Source organism: Exophiala mesophila, assembly GCF_000836275.1.
Source record: "Exophiala mesophila strain CBS 40295 unplaced genomic scaffold supercont1.4, whole genome shotgun sequence".
Taxonomy (NCBI): domain Eukaryota; kingdom Fungi; phylum Ascomycota; class Eurotiomycetes; order Chaetothyriales; family Herpotrichiellaceae; genus Exophiala; species Exophiala mesophila.
This window is the reverse complement of record NW_015622507.1, coordinates 2,483,035-2,501,764: the sequence shown is the minus strand read 5'-3', so window position 1 is coordinate 2,501,764 and position 18,730 is coordinate 2,483,035. Positions and strand designations below refer to the sequence as shown.

The following is an 18,730-nucleotide window of genomic DNA, read 5'->3' as shown; positions in this document are numbered from 1 at the left end:
GGGGAGCAACACGTGACCAGTGGTCGAGGGGGTCCATAGGTGATGGACTGGGGGGCACGGTATAGCCCGGTGGGTTACTTCCGAGGCGGATTAATTAAACGACGGCCTCGGCTGGCAGTGGCACCAAGAGGCCAAGGGGGACGTGGGGGGTTATGCAGGTAAAGAGAAGGCGCACCGGGCCTGAGGAGGGTTCCTCGTAAGCCCCTTTGGCCCGTTGGCCCCCAGCCGATGAGCACTTGGAAGTACCTAGAAATACCCCACAATCTGCATTTTCCTTGCTGGAGCCATCGTCAGGGTCAGGTTTGGCAATCATTATTAATTATTACAATTACGGCTATAACAAGAGGTCGGTGGGAAGGAGGGAAGGAGGTGATCAAAGCCATGGAAATACCAAGTACGAAATGTAGGTCCCTACTGCACATGACCCTCGTGCCCTCGTCCTTGGAGGCACTCTTGCCCAGGCACTCTAGGCCACCTCCACCTGCCAATGCCACTGAGAGGAAGACTCAAGTCTAGGTACCTACAATGAGACCCGTAGAAATACCGGCATATTTTGAATCAATCAACCACCTACAGTGCAGAGGACTGTATGATAGAGACTGGCCAATTGCTTGGGTCACAATACAAACCTCCTCAATCATGGCCTGACATGTTTTCTCGGTGCAATTTCGCGCCAAACACCAAACCGGCCAGACTCCACTAGATCCCGACACGATTACCGGGGGGGTCCATACAGGCGTATGGTGTACTTTCTAGGGAGGTATTGACTTTTTCCTCATTGCTCAACCCATCGCTTCGTGAATCTTGCACCAACTTCTCGTCATCACACAACAAAAGGTCCCGGATCATGGTCAGCGTCAAGTAAGAACCACATGTGGGGAGTTCTTCCATACGGGATCTTAGACTTGTTGATTCTAGACAATATTGTGTCCGTGAACTAACGACCTTTTCCTGACTGACCGGAGCTTCTCCTTCTCCATCTCAAAGTCTGGGGAAGCCGGTTGGGGGTATTTCCGTGACTCGACCCAGACCCGAACAAACCAAGCCTACAGATATATCATAACCATGTTGTTGCCCCGTTTTCTTGTCTTGACCGCATTGCTACTCCTCAATATTCCATCCTGTCGGTGCTTGACCTGACTTGAGTAGACCTGGGCTTTGATTCTTCATCCACTTGTCTTGTCGTTGCTTCCTGATCGCATAAATTTGATCTCGCACCCTCGCGCTTTCCCCAGCACAGAACAGTGGAGCGGCAGTTGCTGCCTTTGTTACTCCAATTCCTTCCTTCCTCACTCATTCTCCAAATATGGTCTCTCCAGTCACGAATGGCAACACTTTGCCCATTCATGGGAATGGCACCAATGGAATCCCCCATATCAATGGTCAGGCCTCGACTCCAGAGATCAATGCCACCTCAACGCCAGACTCCAGCATACCAATCATCGATACTCCATTATTGATTGTGGGAGCTGGTCCTGCTGGTGCATCATTGGCATCATTTCTTTCTCACCCACCATATTCCATGACGGGTATCATGATCGCTGCTGCCCCGACCACATCACAGACTCCCAGGGCCCACATCACCAACCCAGCCGCCTTTGAATGTTTACGAGACATTGATCTCGAGCAGGAATGTCTCTCTCAGGCTGTTCAGGGAGACTGCATGGTCCACACCCGCTGGTGCCATGATATGACTGGCGAAGAGTATGCTCGTATCTATTCTTGGGGAAATGACCCCAAACGCCGAGCCGATTACGAGGGAGCCACTCCCTGTCGTCATGTCGATTTGCCCCAGACGGTCTTTGAGCCAATTGTCGTCCAGCGAGCAGCAGCAGATGGTTGGGATGTTCGATTCAAGACCTCTCTCATCAGATTCGACAAGCAGGCTGATGGTCGCATTCTCAGTCTGGTCAGAGATGATTTGACCCAGCTCCAGTACTATATTCGTTCAACTTACCTGTTTGGTTGTGACGGTGCCAGAAGTCAGGTCATTCGTCAACTCAACATTCCTCTGATCAAAAAGCCCGGTCAGGGTTTGGCTTTGAATGTCTTGGTCAAGGTCGATCTCAGTGATTATGTCGAGGCTAGAAAAGGAAATCTTCACTGGGTCTTCCAACCAGACGTCGAATACCCAGACTTTGCGTGGAGTGGCTTGATCAGGATGGTCAAGCCCTGGAATGAGTATGTCCTCCAACCCCGTAATCACCCAATCAGAACTAACTTGACAACCAGATGGATGTTCATTCTCTTCCCAAAACCTGACGTCGAATTCAAGGAGCCGACCCATGAACAATATCTTCAGCGATGTAAGGAGATTGTCGGCCGTGACGACCTCCCCATTGAGATCCTCAACATCTCCAAATGGAATATCAACGAGATTGTCGCCGAATACTACTCTGAAGGAAACATCTTCTGTCTGGGAGATGCTGTTCACCGACACCCTCCCTTTAACGGTCTTGGCTCCAACACCTGTATCCAGGACGCTTTCAACCTGGCCTGGAAGATCAAGATGGTCCACCAAGGCCTTGCCTCGCCTACTCTGTTAGATTCCTTCAGTAAAGAACGTCAACCCGTCGGCCTTGGTGTCGTCACGCGAGCTAACCAAGGTATCCGTGACCACTCTCCCGTCTGGAAAGAACTGGGACTTCTGGAACCTACACCCGAGAAACGAATGAAGGCTCTCAACGATTTGAAGACAGCCTCCCCCGAAGCCAGAGAACGCCGCAAGAGAGTCAACGCCGCCGTTGAAGGTACTAGCCATGAGTTCCACGGACTTGGTGTCGAGATGAACCATCGATACGAGTCCGACGCCGTATATCTCGACGACGAACTAGCCGCCGGCAGAACCAAACCGGAATGGCCTGAAGACCCCATCCTGCAGCACAAGATCAGCACCTACCCAGGCCACCGCTTACCGCACGCCTGGCTCAACACCGCCTTTCCACAAAAGCAGTCCACCTCTACCATCGACTTGGCAGGTCACGGTCGATTCTCTCTCTTCACTGGCATCGGCGGAGAGAAATGGCTCGCGGCCGCTGAGAAGGTGTCAAAGGAGTTGGGCGTCGAGATAAAAGGTGTGACTATTGGTTGGGGTCAAGACTGGGTCGACTTGTATCGTGATTGGTGAGTAATTACTTGCATTACCCCCATCTAACCTCTCAGTCAATCCCAGTTTCTAACATGATCTCTTTTCACACTTAGGGAATCAAGACGTGAAGTCGAAGAAGATGGCTGTATTCTCGTCCGACCAGATCGATTTATTGCCTGGCGCTCAACAGAGTTGGTGCCAGATTGCGATGCCAAACTTCTCGACGTCTTGAAACGTGTTCTTGGCCGATAGGTCGGTCGTTGGCCGGTACAAAAGTAGTAAAGTACCTACAGTAGCATTGCAAGGGGTTCTGGGTCTTTCCTCTGGGTCCGGATCATGTTTTGGGAAATGATTGATTGGTGCTGATACGACTCTCGACCAACTGTCCGTCTATGGAATAGTATGAGATGCAGAATCTGGAGTCCTCATTTGTCTCCGAGGTTTGACTACATTATGTAACCCACATGCATCATACAAACTCTGACGCATATATATACACACTCCTGAATATACCCCAAACTGCGCGTTACCCTGGACAAAATGTCCTATACACCGTATCATAGTATGGAATGTCAATTTGATAATTCTAACCTGAGCTGCGACCTCGATCGAATGAAGAATCAAAAAGGTGAAAAGAGACAAAACAGCAATATAACGCGAAGGGGAAAAAAAACAAAAAAAGCAAAAAGAATATTGCATTGTCCGTGAATCGAACACGGGGCCTGCCGACATTGAAAGTAGACCTGTTAAGGAAGACTGGCAACGGCAGATTTTACCACTAAACCAACAATGCTGTGTGTGGATTTGTTGGGGACAGATTTGGAGATTATTGATTATATTCTAGCAGAATTTGTCCAGGTCTGCATCGTGCGAAGTGGATCCCCGCGATGGCTTAGCGCGACGTTGCTTCGTCCTTGCGTTCCAGTTCCAGACTGTTTATACCTAGGCCAGAACCTGAACTTGGACCTGGACCTGGGTTTACGATCATATGTCCAACACCGTCGGACGATCAGACTGATTCGCATGGGCGGGGAGAAACTCAAGACCTGCCTGAAATCTCTAGCTAAGTAACACAGACGACGGCTGCGTCGAAGGGCATAGACCATATTCTACGAACTATCAGGTCGGTAAATCATTGAAAATTGTGTCTTCTCTTTTAAACTGGAAAGGGTGGTTTGCAATGCAAGCAAGTCTTTAAGATATCATCTCTATGTAGTATACCCGCACATAGATAGGTATATCAGATTCGTCGTCTCTCTAGTATACAATTTGTGACTTGTGAGTCAACCCAACCTCACCTTTCTCCACAATCGGAGGCATTCCAACATATCAACTCCCGCCCGTCCCACTCCTCCCATCGTAGTGACATGTTCCTGTACCACAGCCACCAACACGGCTGCAAAGCAGAATGCTGATTTATAATCCTCCAACATCTTGACTTGTTCAGTCTTCATCCCACCCACCAGGGCCCATGATTGCCATTCTTCCAACACCTTGACAATCTTCCTACTCTCACCGTCTTCACTCATACTCTGATCCACCACCATGAGATACAAGACAGCTTCCGCGACTTGATACAATGTCGAATCACGACCCACTTCACCTTGTTCGATCAACCATGCCAAACATCCTCCTGCCACAGCTTTGGTGCTCATTCGTGAACTTCCCACTGCGTCCTTGGTTCGACGTTCATCTTTCTCTCGTTTCTGTGCCAGTGATGTCATCATGTCATTATGCTGTTCCTGTCGTTCGGCGGCTTGACGATTCATTCGATGGATTCTAGCTTGCTCTGGAGGCATGCTAGCTTCAAGTCTTTCGGCCGCCATTTGAGCTTGAAATCTTTGGGCATGTCGCTGTGCCATGCTGATGCCGATATGTCGAGGGGATGATTCCTTGTCTGATGACCAATGTGGAGCTTCTGTTTCGGACAGCAATCCCAAAATCACCATCACTCCGCAGGGAATCGAATCTTTTCTCACGAATGTTCTGATGTCAGCTGGGACATCGTATGCCCAGAGAACACCATCACCGTGACCCTGTGACAAGAGTGCGGATGAGCAGCATGTGAACCATGATGCTGCTGTCGGCGACTCGAATGTCTCAAATGGAACACTGCTGAATCCACTTTCAATGTGGTCTTTCTCCCAGAAAACCTTCAACACAAGGTTGTCTTCGGTCTGGAAACGAAAACTGGTGCTGTCCATGCTGAACTTGTTGGCATTTTTCAGCTCGTCCACCCTTGATGCCAGGTCATGTTGTTCAGCCTTGACTTTCTGACCTGCTTCTAGCAACTTGGGCTGTTTTAACCGTCCCCAGCCGGGAGCAAGGCTGGAAATGCCGCGCACCTGCGCCACGTCTGTCAAATCACGAGACCATTTGATAGTCAGACTCAAAATGCCGTCACTGTCATCCGGCATAGTCGTTCGCAAGACCCAGTCCACATGCTTGCGTGTTTCATCATGCTCGTCCGATTTCCTTAACAGCACTGTCCCAGCAGGGGTCCACAGTCCGCCTGACCTCAATTTTTCCCAACCGGTTGAATCCGGAACCGCACCCCAATCGAGAAGGAAATGAACGAGTTCCTGAAAATCTACTTCAGCCGGGGGCTCTCGCAATTCATCTTCATATTGTATTCTGTACAGCTTTCTGCCAACAATCAATCTCTTCCAATGAAACGCCCTCCAACTTCCACCACGCAGAAATCCATGGACTCTTCCTTCCTCCACCATTGTCAAGGTGCTCTCTGCCCTATCCAACAACCCGTGGTGTTCTCCGTCCGTCTCTTGTCCAATGTTTGTGTTCCTCCAGTAATCATTGTGGCCTCTCTCGAGTGGAGCAATTGTGTACCTCGGCAGCTCAACTTCTATGAGACTGGTCATGGGCGAACTACGAGTGGTGAACCCTTCGTGAGGGCGGGCCGCGCTAAGAGGAAGATGCCCGTGATCGATGAGGGACGCTCGGATTCGACGTTGGGTCAGCACTGCCAGAACAGAAGTGTACAAGATCGGCAAGACTCCCAACACAGCGAGGGGCACCCCGACGTATGTGATGATGTCTGCGGCCGACGCCATTGCAGGTGATGCACCAGCAAACACACCAAGTGGATTGAAATGGGGCAGTCAAAGGGCTGGAGCGCAAATGCGCGTGGAAGACTGGAGGAAGTGAGTTCCCACCCTACCTAGAAGTTCATCTGTACCAAAAAAGTCCCTAAAGGAAGGTTTGCCATTAAATCCTCGGTCCCTGGGAACGCATGGCGCTAGTTAGCTCAGAGCTGTTTGCTGTGCCACATGAGCGATCAGAAGGCTGAAACATGAAAAAAAGGGGAGATGCGAAAAGGACGATGTGGATCTTATCCCAAATCACCCAATTGGGAAACCACGCTAAAACATCGGGCGGTTCTTACCTTATGGAACAACCTTTCTTCTCTTATTCGACCAACCTCAACGTCAAGTTAACCTCGACTTCAAGCCTGACCTAAAGAAAAGGCCATCGACAACCTCGACAACCACGACAACCATACGCGCTATGGCACTGAAACCAAGGTTGGTCAAACACAAAGACCCAATTACTGCGACAGCCCATTGTTCGACAAGGCTTGGTCCCCCTTTCATTGATGGAACGGGTCCCCACTCACTGCGTGTCTAACTCACGCCGCCTTGCATAATGACATTGATGAGGGTCACGTTACTGACCTAGCCCACTGGTGTGTCACTGTCTTCACCATCATGTCACCGCCGCCTCTTGGGTCACCAACATGCACTGCGCAGGTGAGGCTGGGTGACGCGACTCAGCGACTGGCAATCCCAATGTATTCTCAGTTACGACACCAAAGATATGGATGGCTGTTGTTCAGCCTAGAATGATGTTCGGCGAGGAGGTTTCATCTGCTTTTTGTTTGCTGTGGTTCCAGCATGGTTCATTTAACCATGGTTCACTATCACTTAGATCTCCACTATGGGACAAAAATCAAGAAGTTTTTATCGTCACGTTCACATCTTCAAAGTCGCCTATTATCGTGAATTATCGTGAAGTCCACTACGCTGCCGATTAACTTCTCAACACTTCACTCCTTCACCCACTGTTCACGCGTTTCTCTGGCTATACATATCAATATTCTCGCACGCCCAACTTGATTTCTGTTCTCCCTTGTCTTCAAATGTTCAAGCTCTCACACAAGTCTTTCGCACTGCTCGTCAACCAGCTCACACTGCTCTTAGCAACAGCGACAAGAACTACAAAAGCTTCAGCGTTCACAATTCTCTCCAAACCCATTGCTGCTTACCTTGCACACTCTTCATCACATCTTCAAACCCCCTTTCCAAGTTCCCGCGTGTGGTTCTTGACCCATCCTACCTTTGCACACTTTCCATCACATCTTCAAACCCCTTTCCGAGCTCCCGCGTACCCTAGGTGTCTTTCTTGACCCATCAACAACAAATCATCATGGCACCAAAATCGACTCCAGGAACAAACGCCATCAAATACGATTCTCAGTCCGCGTTTTCTCACCAACAAGGACTTCGCACCAACATGAATTCTACCAAGCGTTCGGGTTTCAAACTTGGATGTTTCAATTCATCTTCTCAGAAAATCCCAGCACAATGTTTCACAATGGGCTACACTCAAGAGTCAATCGACCAGACTTACAAGAACATTTTTGCAACCTTACAACCTGACCGCGAAGGTGCTTCAGTACCAGGTCCAAAATTTGTCAAAGTCTCTGAAGCAGCTGCTGAATTGCCGCACGCCTTCAAACAAGTCTTGACCCCCGATAACACATCACCAATTTCTCCTTCAATGGCAGTGCGTGGACTCAAAGGCCCAATTTTGGTCTCGCGTCCAAACAGAAACTTTCTTCCTGATATCACTCACCTATCAATGGAAGATTTCTCCTATCCCTCACCACCTCAAGATGACGCCAAAGCATCCACATCTGAGGAACAAGACACCAACCTCAACGCTAGCATCCATCGAGCAGGAGGAAGTCTGGGCCAACAAAATGATTTTGACCCTGAACTCTGGAGCCTTGCATCCAAGGAGCTTGCAGCAATTGCAGCTCAACAACAACTGAAATCAAACCAGGATCATGAGCAAGAAATCCAAGCTCTGGTTCAACAATTGGCCACATCTCAAGCCGTGAGCCAAAGCCTTCGACAAGATCTCGAAAAGAAAGATCTCTCGATGGCAAGTCTGCGCAGTGAAATCGCTTCAATGGAGCGAGAGCGCAACATGGTCGCAGACGACCACATCAAATTACACAAAGTCATTGACGAGCTCCAAAATTCCAATGACAAAGTCCGCAATCAGATCACAAGCGTCTCTGCCCAATACGAGGGCCAACTTGAAATGCTCACTCAGACGTGCAAGCAAATGTCTGACGACTATGTGCGAGTTTGTGAGGACATGGCTCTCTTGCGCAATGCCGACCATGTCAGGCTGAGTGGCGACCTTGCACGACAGGTGCGTGACCAGAAACTTGCCTTGGACAACGCGAACGCAAAGGCTGCATATCTGGAGGCCACCCTGCAACAAGAGGTCAAGCACTGGTCTGAGAAAACTACCGCCTTTGAACGCAAGACTGCAAAGGACGCCGCGACCATTCAAGAACTGATTCGCCAATTCGAGCAACAGTTGATGTTGTCGACAACGACTCAGGAGACGGCCAATGGCCTTCACAAAGAAAATCTGGCGCTGATGGAGGAACTCAAGGGTCTTAACAAGAGAATTGAAGAAGACAACAACGCGTTCGCAGGCATTGCGAAGGGAGTCCACCTCGAAAATCTCAAGCTCCCAATTCATTGCCGCGACAACGTCAAGAAGCCCAAACTCGTGAGGACCAACCGAGTACGATCGTTGCGAAACGCCTTGAAAATGGCGCAAAAGCAACACAAAGATGAAGTCGAACATAACAAATCGACACATGAAAAGTTGGAGGGAGCCAACAAGAAGATCCGAGACCTAGAAGGTCAGGTCCGGCAGCTCCAAGACGCCAATGCCAAAGTCATGGAGCTCTTCAATGTCACAAGAGACTCGACGATTGACTTCGTCAATGGAGCAAGCGCCATCGTCGGCCGAGGACAAGTGGAAGGGCTAGCCCACGATGTCACCGAGGCCGGTCGTCGCCAACAGGCAACGATTGATGCAATGGAGAAGAGCGCCCGGGACATCGCACGGTTACTGGACCAAATTCTTGGGTTAGAGCGCAAGCACGAGGGCGAAATCACCGCCTTGAACGAACGCATCAGCGAGCTCGAACTCGACAATCGTCGCCTTGATGCTGAACAATTCAAGGCAGTCTGTCAGGGCGTTGACGACAAGACGGCCGCCGACATGTTCGAGGCCCAAAAGAAAGACCTGCAGGAGTACGTCAACCTGCTAGAATCACAAGCATTTGGTGCTCGGGCAGAAACTGCCCGTGCACGATTTGCAGACAAGATCGCCCAACTCGAGGACGAGAGAAGGGCCCTCATTTGGAGGGCGGGCAATTCATGGACCGAGGCGTATGAGGCCATATTGGATCGAAACCTCTGCGTTGAAAACATGGGCTATGAATTTTTCGTCATCAGAGACCTCGCCGCCCAACGAGACTACCTGTACAACGTGGTGAGCGCCCTCAGAGCACGCTTCGCCGACCACCTCCGGGTGGCTCCCCAAGATCTCAAGCCCTTCCTGCCAGAGTTTGCGATCAAGAACCGACAAGAGCAGGAAGCGGTGCTCGATGACGAGCGCCGGATCGTCTTGGCCTGGGACCGGGCTACGGCCATCGACCGCCTCTTCCCAATCAGATTGGGTGATGTTTGGGGTGAAATCTGCCACCTCTCAGGCGTTGTGAGAGCTGAGTGGGGCTGGGGTGCCGACAACGACAACGGCAACGGCAATGAAGGCCCCTTCGCGTGGGAAAGCACCATCAACAACAATAGCAGCGACAATTCGCCTGCGGGTTCTGGGCCAGAACAGGGCTCGGAAGAGTCCGAAGAAGACCTGGCCGGCTGGGAGGACGCTTCTTCGGACGAAGACAGCGAGGGGGAGCCAGATGACTCCAACCATGCATGGCCCTGGGAACAATAGGGCAAAGGGGCTTGCTCTAACCGGAGAGCTCCTGGAGGACAAATGAGACTAAAGGTCTTGGGAAATGGGATTGTTTTGTGTCTTGGGTTGGGTTCAGGTCATCAATGGTAATGAGTCACGAGTTATGAAAGCATTAGGGTGGCATCAGAGTGCCAACATGAATTGAAACACATTGAAAACCATATCAGAGTGCGCTTATGGACTGAACCATTAGCTGTAGATGTTGTAGGGCAACTCATAAACACCCATGACGCCTACACGACAGTAATCAGACCTTGGCACTTTCTTGTACCTCCAATTTCTCCAAAGTCCAAAAGTCCAAAAGTCCAAAGTGTCCTCAGGCCAAACAAATCATCGTTTACAGCACGGAGCTTTGGCCTATCAGAGTCTCCGTACCTCCTGTTTCTGAGATTCTGACGTCTGTTCAGGGGACTTTCAAGTGCCTTCTCAGTGACAAGCTCTCCATCCAGGCTTCCCCTTTGGCCCTCGTAGCCCTTCGACCCTCCACATCTCCCCTAGCCACTCCCTAGCCACTCCCTATATCTCAGTCATCACAGCCTAAATCGCCGTGTTACTCGATGCTTAGTCGTCATTAGCACTCGCACACTCCACACTTCATACTACCATACGGAGTAGTTTGGACATTTGAGTCTGGCAGCCGCACTGGCAACTGCACCAGCACCAGCACCAGCACTCGCCTGCATTGATTTACCAGCCCACATTATCACTAACGCCAGCTTGTCCTTGCACACACGCTTCATCAATCCAATCCCTCTCTTGCTGGTCTTCTACACCACGCAATTCACTCTTCTTTCACTCCCTTCCTTACATCCTTTTCCTTTTCCTCACAGCTTTGACCTAGCTAATCCGCCTGCCTGCGACAATCCTTCATCATGAGCGGACGTGAGTAATTCCATCCTGCGACCGCATCCTCAATTGTGGTTGAGCAATTACATCTCATAAACACCAACTAACCACCATTTACACAGTTCGTTTCCTCGATCTCATTAAACCCTTTACACCCCTCCTACCCGAGGTGGCTGCACCAGAGTCCAAAATCAATTTCAATCAAAAGTTGATGTGGACAGGAGTAAGAAATCCAGCTGCACCCACACACACTACCAACACGACACGCTGACCACGCGCTCAGTGCACTCTTTTGATCTTCTTGGTCATGAGCCAAATGCCTCTGTATGGCATTGTCTCTTCTGATACTTCGGATCCCATCTATTGGCTCCGTATGATGTTGGCCAGTAACAGAGGAACCCTGATGGAGTTGGGTACAACACCCATTATTTCCTCTGGCATGGTTTTCCAGGTACGTACCACCCATATCCTCGTTCAACACCATGCGGAACCACATTAGCTAACGCACCTGGCCAGCTACTCGCCGGAACCCACCTCATCGATGTCAACCTCGACCTCAAATCCGACCGTGAACTCTACCAAACCGCGCAAAAGCTCTTTGCCATCATCCTCTCCTTCGGACAAGCCTGCGTTTTTGTTCTGACCGGTCTATATGGCCAGCCCAGCGACTTGGGCGCCGGTATCTGTCTCCTCTTGATTGTGCAGTTGGTCCTCGCCGGTTTGGTGGTCATTCTGCTAGATGAGCTGTTGCAAAAGGGATACGGTTTGGGCTCTGGTATTTCGCTTTTCATTGCCACCAACATCTGCGAGTCCATCATCTGGAAGGCATTCTCCCCAACCACCATCGACACTGGACGTGGCAAAGAATTCGAAGGTGCCGTCATTGCCCTCTTCCACCTGTTGGTGACCTGGCCAGACAAGACTCGCGCCCTCCGCGAAGCATTCTACCGACAACATCTCCCCAATGTCATGAACTTGCTCGCCACTTTGACCGTCTTTGCCGCCGTCATCTACCTCCAAGGTTTCCGCGTCGAGATCCCCGTCAAGTCTTCCCGCCAGCGCGGAATGCGTGGCTCATACCCTATTCGTCTCTTCTACACCTCCAACATGCCCATCATGCTGCAATCAGCATTGGCCTCCAACATCTTCATGATCAGCCAAATGCTGTACACCCGCTTCTCGGACAACCTCCTCGTCAAGCTCATCGGAACCTGGGAGCCCAAGGAAGGATCATCGCAATTGTTTGCCTCTGGTGGTGTCGCCTACTATATGTCCCCTCCTCACAGCTTCACCGACGCACTGCTCGACCCAATCCACACTGTCATCTACATCACCTTTATCATCGTCACTTGTGCCATCTTCTCCAAGACCTGGATCGAGGTCTCCGGCTCTGCCCCACGTGACGTGGCCAAGCAACTCAAGGAACAAGGTCTCGTCATGGCCGGTCATCGTGAACAGAGCATGTACAAGGAACTCAAGCGTGTCATCCCCACTGCTGCCGCCTTTGGCGGTGCCTGCATTGGCGCTTTGTCCGTCGCATCCGATATGCTAGGCGCTCTTGGAAGCGGCACCGGTATTCTGTTGGCCGTCACCATCATCTATGGCTACTTTGAAATCGCCGCCAAGGAGGGCGATTTCGGTGCCAATCTCAAGGGGCTTATTGCTTAGATTACATATCCAGAACGTTGGTGGTTTCATCTGGAGAATAATCTAACCCCACAAATCAGATTTAGAAAAATTACTTTCCCTCCCAACATGTCTGGGAGTGAGATGAGGAAACAAGGGAGAGATGAGAGGGCGAAATACGGGGTTGGAAGGAGAGAATGGGTGGAGGACAAGCCTAGTCACGACATCATCCACATCGAGAATCCAAAAAGCAATGCTCTTTTCCTCCTTCCCATACATCGCTGCATAGCGTCAAGGATCATTTGTGGTTTTGAGGTTTCCGTTTTCCCTTTGCCTGGGAATGGGAACTTGGGGGCTGGTTGGGTTATGTGGACTGTTGGACATGGACGCGGATGACATGATCAAAAAAGAAACACGGAGAGCGAAAGAATGAAAAATCTCGGCTACCAGGTATCTACCTAGTACCTTATGTACCTGAAGACTGTAGTCATGTACAAGTATTTGACGTGTTTGTGTATGAACGAACAATTGATCGATCTAATGTAAGTGCTGTGCTATCTTCGAGATTCTTAAGTGCCATAGACTTTGTTGGGTGGATTCATCTTTCGATATATATATATTCCATAATCTACCAACCCACACCACCACCACCACCAACACCACCTTCATATCTGTTGAGTCTACTTACACCACTCCCTCCGCAAGCAAACTTCTACTTTCTATGTACGATAATCACCATTGATAGTAACATACTCATGACTGAAATCACAGAACCAATACTTGGCCTCCTCGCTACCCGTTCCCAAATCGACTTCAATCTCCAAATCCTCATCTTCCAACAACCTCGACGCCCGATCTTCATCCACCGTCTCCGGCTCACCATTGACCAACAATCTCAACACCCCCTCATCTTTCGACTTTGAATTCGATGCCGGGATGAACGAAACATTCGTCTTTGTCGGCACCACGGCCCCCTCAGACAGATTCGGCGTGTATCCAATCGCACAGAGGATACGGCCCCAATTGGCATCCTTGCCGTATAGGGCTGTTTTGACCAGTGGTGACCGTGCGATGGTTGATGCGATGAGTTTTGCATCGGCGTAACTAGTGGCGTTTTTGACGGTGACTTGGACGAATTTCGTGGCGCCTTCGCCATCGCGAACGACGAGTTGGGATAGTTTTTGCGAGAATTCAGTGAGGATGCGAGACATGGCCATGTAGTCTTCGGACTCGGGGGAGGAGATTGATGGGGTGGATGGGGAGGGTGTGGCGGCGCCGTTGGCGAGGATGGCGACTGTGTCGTTGGTGGATGTGTCGCCATCGATGGAGATGGAGTTGAAGGATTGAGTTACGGCGTTGGTCAACAGGCTTTGTAATGCCGTGGCGGAGATGGATGCATCGGTGGCGAGGATTCCCAAGAGAGTGGCCATATTGGGATGGATCATCCCGGCACCTTTGGTCATGCCGGCAAGGCGGTACTCTGTGTCTGGATGGGACGGGAGTCGGAATGTAGTGGAGAGGAGTTTGGGGAATGTGTCGGTCGTGCAGATTGCTTTGGCGGTCGCTAGCCAGGCAGCATGAGTGTCGGCGAGATTGGAGTGGGCGGTAGGGATCTTAGAGAGAATCTTCTTGATGGGGAGTCGTTGACCGATCACTCCTGTCGACATGACGAGACTGTTGGATCCTTGGCCGTCTTCTGGTTGAGATGATTGTTGGAATTGTGCAGTTGCTGTGTCAGACATGGCTTGCGCGTCTTCCATGCCGCCCTTTCCTGTGACGGCGTTCGCACAGCCTGAGTTGATGATGATGCTGCGGATGCCGGCGCCGCCTCGTTTTTCTAGGACGGATCGAGATATTTGGACGGGTGCGGCTTGGAATTTGTTGGTCGTAAAGACTGCAGCGCCAAATGCAGGTCGATCTGACGTGATGAATGCTAGGTCAGGGTTGGATTTGTTGGCTGCCTTGACGCCAACGTATGTAGCTGAAACGTTGAATCCTTTGGGATATGTGCCAGATGTGGGTACATATTTGACTTTGGAAGCTGGAATTGAAGAGTCCACAGGAGCAGAGTAATGACGGACAAAGGTCCTGATGAGTGACCGGGCGCCGGCACTTGATGAAGTCGGTGTCACCATCTTGAAGGACTACACCGTAAGGTTGTCGTAGAGGGGTGAGTTGAAGGTGTGAATCACTGGGCCGGCCTCTATCCCCAGTCTTTCGAGTACTTCGCAGGTTTCAAGATCTCTGAGGTGTGAGTTATCACCAAGCTATCATCATGAAATTGATGCCAGGGTCTGGGATCCTAGCAGAAGTCAAGACTGTGAGTCACTTGCTAAAGAAGCAATCTTTGAGTCTTTGAATCTCTGCCGAAGAATCTTTGCGGGTCAAGCTCCAGCCAATCATAGACTGAGATTTGCGGAGTCGTGTAAAGAGGGAAGGAGCCCGCGTTAACGTGGACTTTGACCGCGTTGTGAAGCCTTATTACATCCCCTGTGACACGGTGCTTGAATACCCACAAACCGGTGCTTGAATTAATCTTTCAATGGGCTGGAAACATGTTTGAGTGAATAGTTCTCATCATCACAAGAAAATGGCCAAACGAAAAGCGCCAGAAACGGCGACTGAACCAACCCAAACCCCTTCTAAACGCCCAAGACGAAACCCGCAAGACGATATACCTCTCACAAACGGGACGCAGGCGGACGCTCATTCTATGGAGGAGCCGCTCGTAAATGGCACGCCTACCAAGAACATAGGCTCATCACGCCCTAAACGAAAAAACACAACTACAACCACCCTCTTTGAGGTAGAGGAAACCGACCAAGACGAACCGGCGCCAAAATCCAATGGAAGAACCTTGTTCTCGACCCCCAGAAAGAAAAGAACCCTGACTGAGACACCTTCAAAATCCAAAAGAGCTGATCGATCGGCCAAACGCAAAAGTGCACAAATTCTTGCTCAGGCCAACGAGGATGATGATTGGGATGGCGAGCATGCATTGGCCAGGGCTATACTAGACGAGGAAGAGGAAGAGGAAGAACGGGCGGAAGATGATGCTCTCACCAAGCAGCCTGGTGACGAAGCTATCGACACCAACGTTACAACTCCAGTAAAGACGCCGGGCAAACGTGGACGACCAAAAGGGGCCAAAAATAAAAGATCACCTACACCAGAAGGAGACATTCCTCCTGAAGAACGGTACTTTTATCAAAACCGTGCAGGCCCGCCTCAAATTTCAAGCAACAAGTTCAATTCAGTCAAATTGTTGAACCTGGAGGAATTTCAGAGCCAGATGCAAACATACAAAGACCATCATGACCCCGACAAAGCCCACCTCATGAAGCTCCATGCCAGGTCCTTCCCCCAATGGCGATTTGAACTTTCTCAAGGATTTGGTCTTTGTCTCTATGGATATGGCAGCAAACGCAAGTTGGTCAGCAACTTTGCGGAATGGCTCCATAAGAATTCAAAGATACCTCCACGCATTGTCATCGTCAATGGCTACACCGCAAAGCTGAATGTTAGAGGCATCGTCAATGCTGTAGCGTCAGCCTTGGTGGGCGAAGAAGAACGTTTGCGGCTGGTCGGGCAGCCTCATGAACTGGTTGACGGTTTGTTCGAATATATTGCCGATCACCCACCTCGATCTCAACTCATCGTCATGGTCAATTCGATTGATGCCTCCCCTATCCGACGTGCATCTGCTCAGTCTGTGTTAGCTCGACTTGCGGACCACCCTTTGATCCATTTCGTTGCTACGGCCGACACCCCAACATTTCCTAGTTTATGGAATTCATCTCTGTTGAACCAGTTCAAATTTGTGTTTCACGACTCCACCACATTTACTCCATACACGGCGGAGATCCAGGTTGTCGATGAAGTTCATGATCTCTTGGGCCGGAAAAAACTTCGTGTGGGTGGCAAGGAAGGCATTGGATTCGTCCTCAAATCGCTACCAGAAAACGCACGCAATCTCTACCGAGTGCTACTCTCCGAGATCCTGACCATCTTGGGAGACAGGCAGCCGAACGGAGACGGACAAAAGACGTCTCGGGAACCTGCCGACGAGGTAGGAATCGAGTACCGAACGTTGTACCAGAAGGCATCCGAGGAATTCATCTGCTCGAGCAGCATGAACTTTCAGTTCCTCCTCAAAGAGTTCCACGACCATCAGATGATTACGAGTAAACGGGATTCCAGCGGAACAGAGATGCTGGGGGTTCCGCTGATTAAAGACGAGATGGAGGCTGTGCTGGAGGATCTGGTGCTTTGAACGAGGGACATTACCAATCTCGAAGTGCCGCTTATATTTCATTGTGTGACGATATTTACATCTGTCTACAAAACTCCGATTGAAGTTAATGACCATTTGCTCTCGCAACCCATACGCCAGAAGATGCCTTGTCTTTGATATTTACCAACCACGACCAGCAAGCTTCTCAGTTGGTGCCATGGTGCCGCAGTTGATGCCGACGATGGCTTCTCCAAGACCTTCACTGCATTCAGCCAGGACCTTGGCGTCCAAGTAGTGGGTGGTGGCTTGGACAATGGCCTTTGCTCTCTTTGCTGGGTTCCCAGATTTGAAGATACCACTTCCGACGAACACGCCGTCACATCCCAGTTGCATCATCAAGGCTGCATCTGCAGGTGTGGCGATGCCTCCGGCGGCAAAGTTGACGACGGGAAGTCTTCCTAATTCAGCTGTCTGCTTGAGGAGGACGGGGTCAACCTCGAATTCTCGTGCCAGAGCTCGGATGGCACCCTCTCCTTCAGACAGAGCGGCTTGCGCTCGGGCAATGTCTTGGTTAACTGTTCTCATGTGCTTGACTGCTTCGACCACATCACCAGTACCAGCTTCGCCCTTTGTTCGGATCATGGCGGCTCCCTCGCTGATTCTTCGGAGAGCTTCTCCAAGGTTCCTGCAGCCGCAGACGAAGGGGACCTTGAAAGGTGTCTTCTCGACGTGGAATTTGTCATCGGCGGGTGTCAAAACTTCACTCTCGTCAATGTAGTCGACGCCGAGGGCCTCGAGGATCTGGCACTCGACAAAATGGCCGATTCTGGCCTTTGCCATGACGGGGATGGTCACGGCGGCTTGGATCTCTCGGATCAATTGAGGGTCTGACATTCTTGCCACTCCACCATCTTTTCGGATATCTGCAGGAACTCTTTCCAAGGCCATGACGGCGCAGGCACCGGCTTCTTCGGCAATACGGGCCTGCTCTGCATTCACGACGTCCATAATGACGCCACCCTTGAGCATCTGAGCCAGACCGGCCTTGACGGTGAAGGATGTTACGGCAGAGGATGAGGTGCCATTGGTGGCGCTGACGGGGATGGTATCGGAGGCCATGTTGTTGTCGTTAATGACCATTATTGTGCTTAAAAGGACGGGAGAGAACAATGCACGAGGTAATTGTGGGTTGGGAGGTAGGAGAGACTGGTGAAGTTGTCTTGACGAAGCGCAGAGCAATCGCAGAAAATAAAGAAGCAAAAGTCTTGAGTCACGACCAAAAACTTTGATACGAGAGGGACGCCGGCCCGGCTATTTACGGGGAGCTGGGGGTGTCATTGGGTGTGTGCTTAGGACTTTGATGACTCCCCGCGTTGCCCGGAGCAGGCCAGGACGAAAGGGCATTGAATGCCCATCTCATGATAACCGCGCTTGAAAATTAACGCTTTAGGCGCGGCACCGCGCACGCCTTAGGACAAGCATGACATGTCTGCTAGCAGAGTACGAGATTTGATTCAGTGACCAAACGGCTATCGAGCTGGACTGCTACTCCGTACATTGGGCGATCATTTTTTGGTTGTATCGCTATGAATGACCAAAATATCCCCGCTGTGGCTGGGCCAGGCGGTTAGATTCTGCGATTGCGAAAGTGATGGCGAACAGGAGAATTCTTACCCAACTTGGCAAGTGAGAATCTCGACCAGCCGGTAGCCAGAGGGAAAGAGCAAATCTCATCAATCAAAAAGTGGCAAGTGAGGGGTCGCACAACCGCCAGAAATATGGCAGGAGCTTCCCAAGTTGAGAAAATGATCACGTGAGCGGCTTACTCACACGATGACGGAGACACT

At 50.7% G+C, this 18,730-nt stretch overlaps 6 protein-coding genes and 1 non-coding gene across 7 annotated transcripts; 3 read left to right on the top strand and 4 right to left on the bottom strand.

Annotated features, from left to right (window-relative positions):
- Positions 1 to 1,306: 1,306 nt before the first annotated feature.
- Positions 1,307 to 3,340, top strand: PV10_06049 (uncharacterized protein; the record flags this gene model as incomplete). The annotated part of the gene is made up of 3 exons (XM_016370798.1): positions 1,307 to 2,181; positions 2,233 to 3,123; positions 3,202 to 3,340. The coding sequence occupies 3 exons, from the start codon at positions 1,307 to 1,309 to the stop codon at positions 3,338 to 3,340; spliced, it is 1,905 nt and encodes a 634-aa protein (XP_016223091.1).
- A 442-nt stretch (positions 3,341 to 3,782) lies between these two features.
- On the bottom strand, positions 3,783 to 3,881 carry PV10_06048. The gene has a single exon. It is a non-coding gene; the product is annotated as a tRNA-Gly (tRNA).
- A 488-nt stretch (positions 3,882 to 4,369) lies between these two features.
- Positions 4,370 to 6,159, bottom strand: PV10_06047 (uncharacterized protein; the record flags this gene model as incomplete). The annotated part of the gene is made up of 1 exon (XM_016370797.1): positions 4,370 to 6,159. The coding sequence occupies one exon, from the start codon at positions 6,157 to 6,159 to the stop codon at positions 4,372 to 4,374; it is 1,788 nt and encodes a 595-aa protein (XP_016223090.1). The 3' UTR covers positions 4,370 to 4,371.
- Positions 6,160 to 10,703: 4,544 nt separating this feature from the next.
- On the top strand, positions 10,704 to 13,195 carry PV10_06046 (protein transporter SEC61 subunit alpha). Its single transcript, XM_016370796.1, has 4 exons — positions 10,704 to 11,059; positions 11,146 to 11,246; positions 11,307 to 11,474; positions 11,540 to 13,195. Exons 1-4 carry the CDS (start codon positions 11,050 to 11,052, stop codon positions 12,689 to 12,691), a joined length of 1,431 nt encoding a protein of 476 aa, XP_016223089.1. The 5' UTR covers positions 10,704 to 11,049; the 3' UTR covers positions 12,692 to 13,195.
- An 18-nt stretch (positions 13,196 to 13,213) lies between these two features.
- Positions 13,214 to 14,966, bottom strand: PV10_06045 (glutamate N-acetyltransferase/amino-acid acetyltransferase). Its single transcript, XM_016370795.1, has one exon. The coding sequence runs from the start codon at positions 14,782 to 14,784 to the stop codon at positions 13,369 to 13,371; it is 1,416 nt and encodes a 471-aa protein (XP_016223088.1). The 5' UTR covers positions 14,785 to 14,966; the 3' UTR covers positions 13,214 to 13,368.
- Positions 14,967 to 15,239: 273 nt separating this feature from the next.
- Positions 15,240 to 16,936, top strand: PV10_06044 (uncharacterized protein; the record flags this gene model as incomplete). The annotated part of the gene is made up of 1 exon (XM_016370794.1): positions 15,240 to 16,936. One exon carries the CDS (start codon positions 15,240 to 15,242, stop codon positions 16,920 to 16,922), a length of 1,683 nt encoding a protein of 560 aa, XP_016223087.1. The 3' UTR covers positions 16,923 to 16,936.
- On the bottom strand, positions 16,917 to 18,145 carry PV10_06043 (pyridoxine biosynthesis protein pyroA). The gene has a single exon (XM_016370793.1). It carries the CDS (start codon positions 18,021 to 18,023, stop codon positions 17,064 to 17,066), a length of 960 nt encoding a protein of 319 aa, XP_016223086.1. The 5' UTR covers positions 18,024 to 18,145; the 3' UTR covers positions 16,917 to 17,063.
- Positions 18,146 to 18,730: the final 585 nt, after the last annotated feature.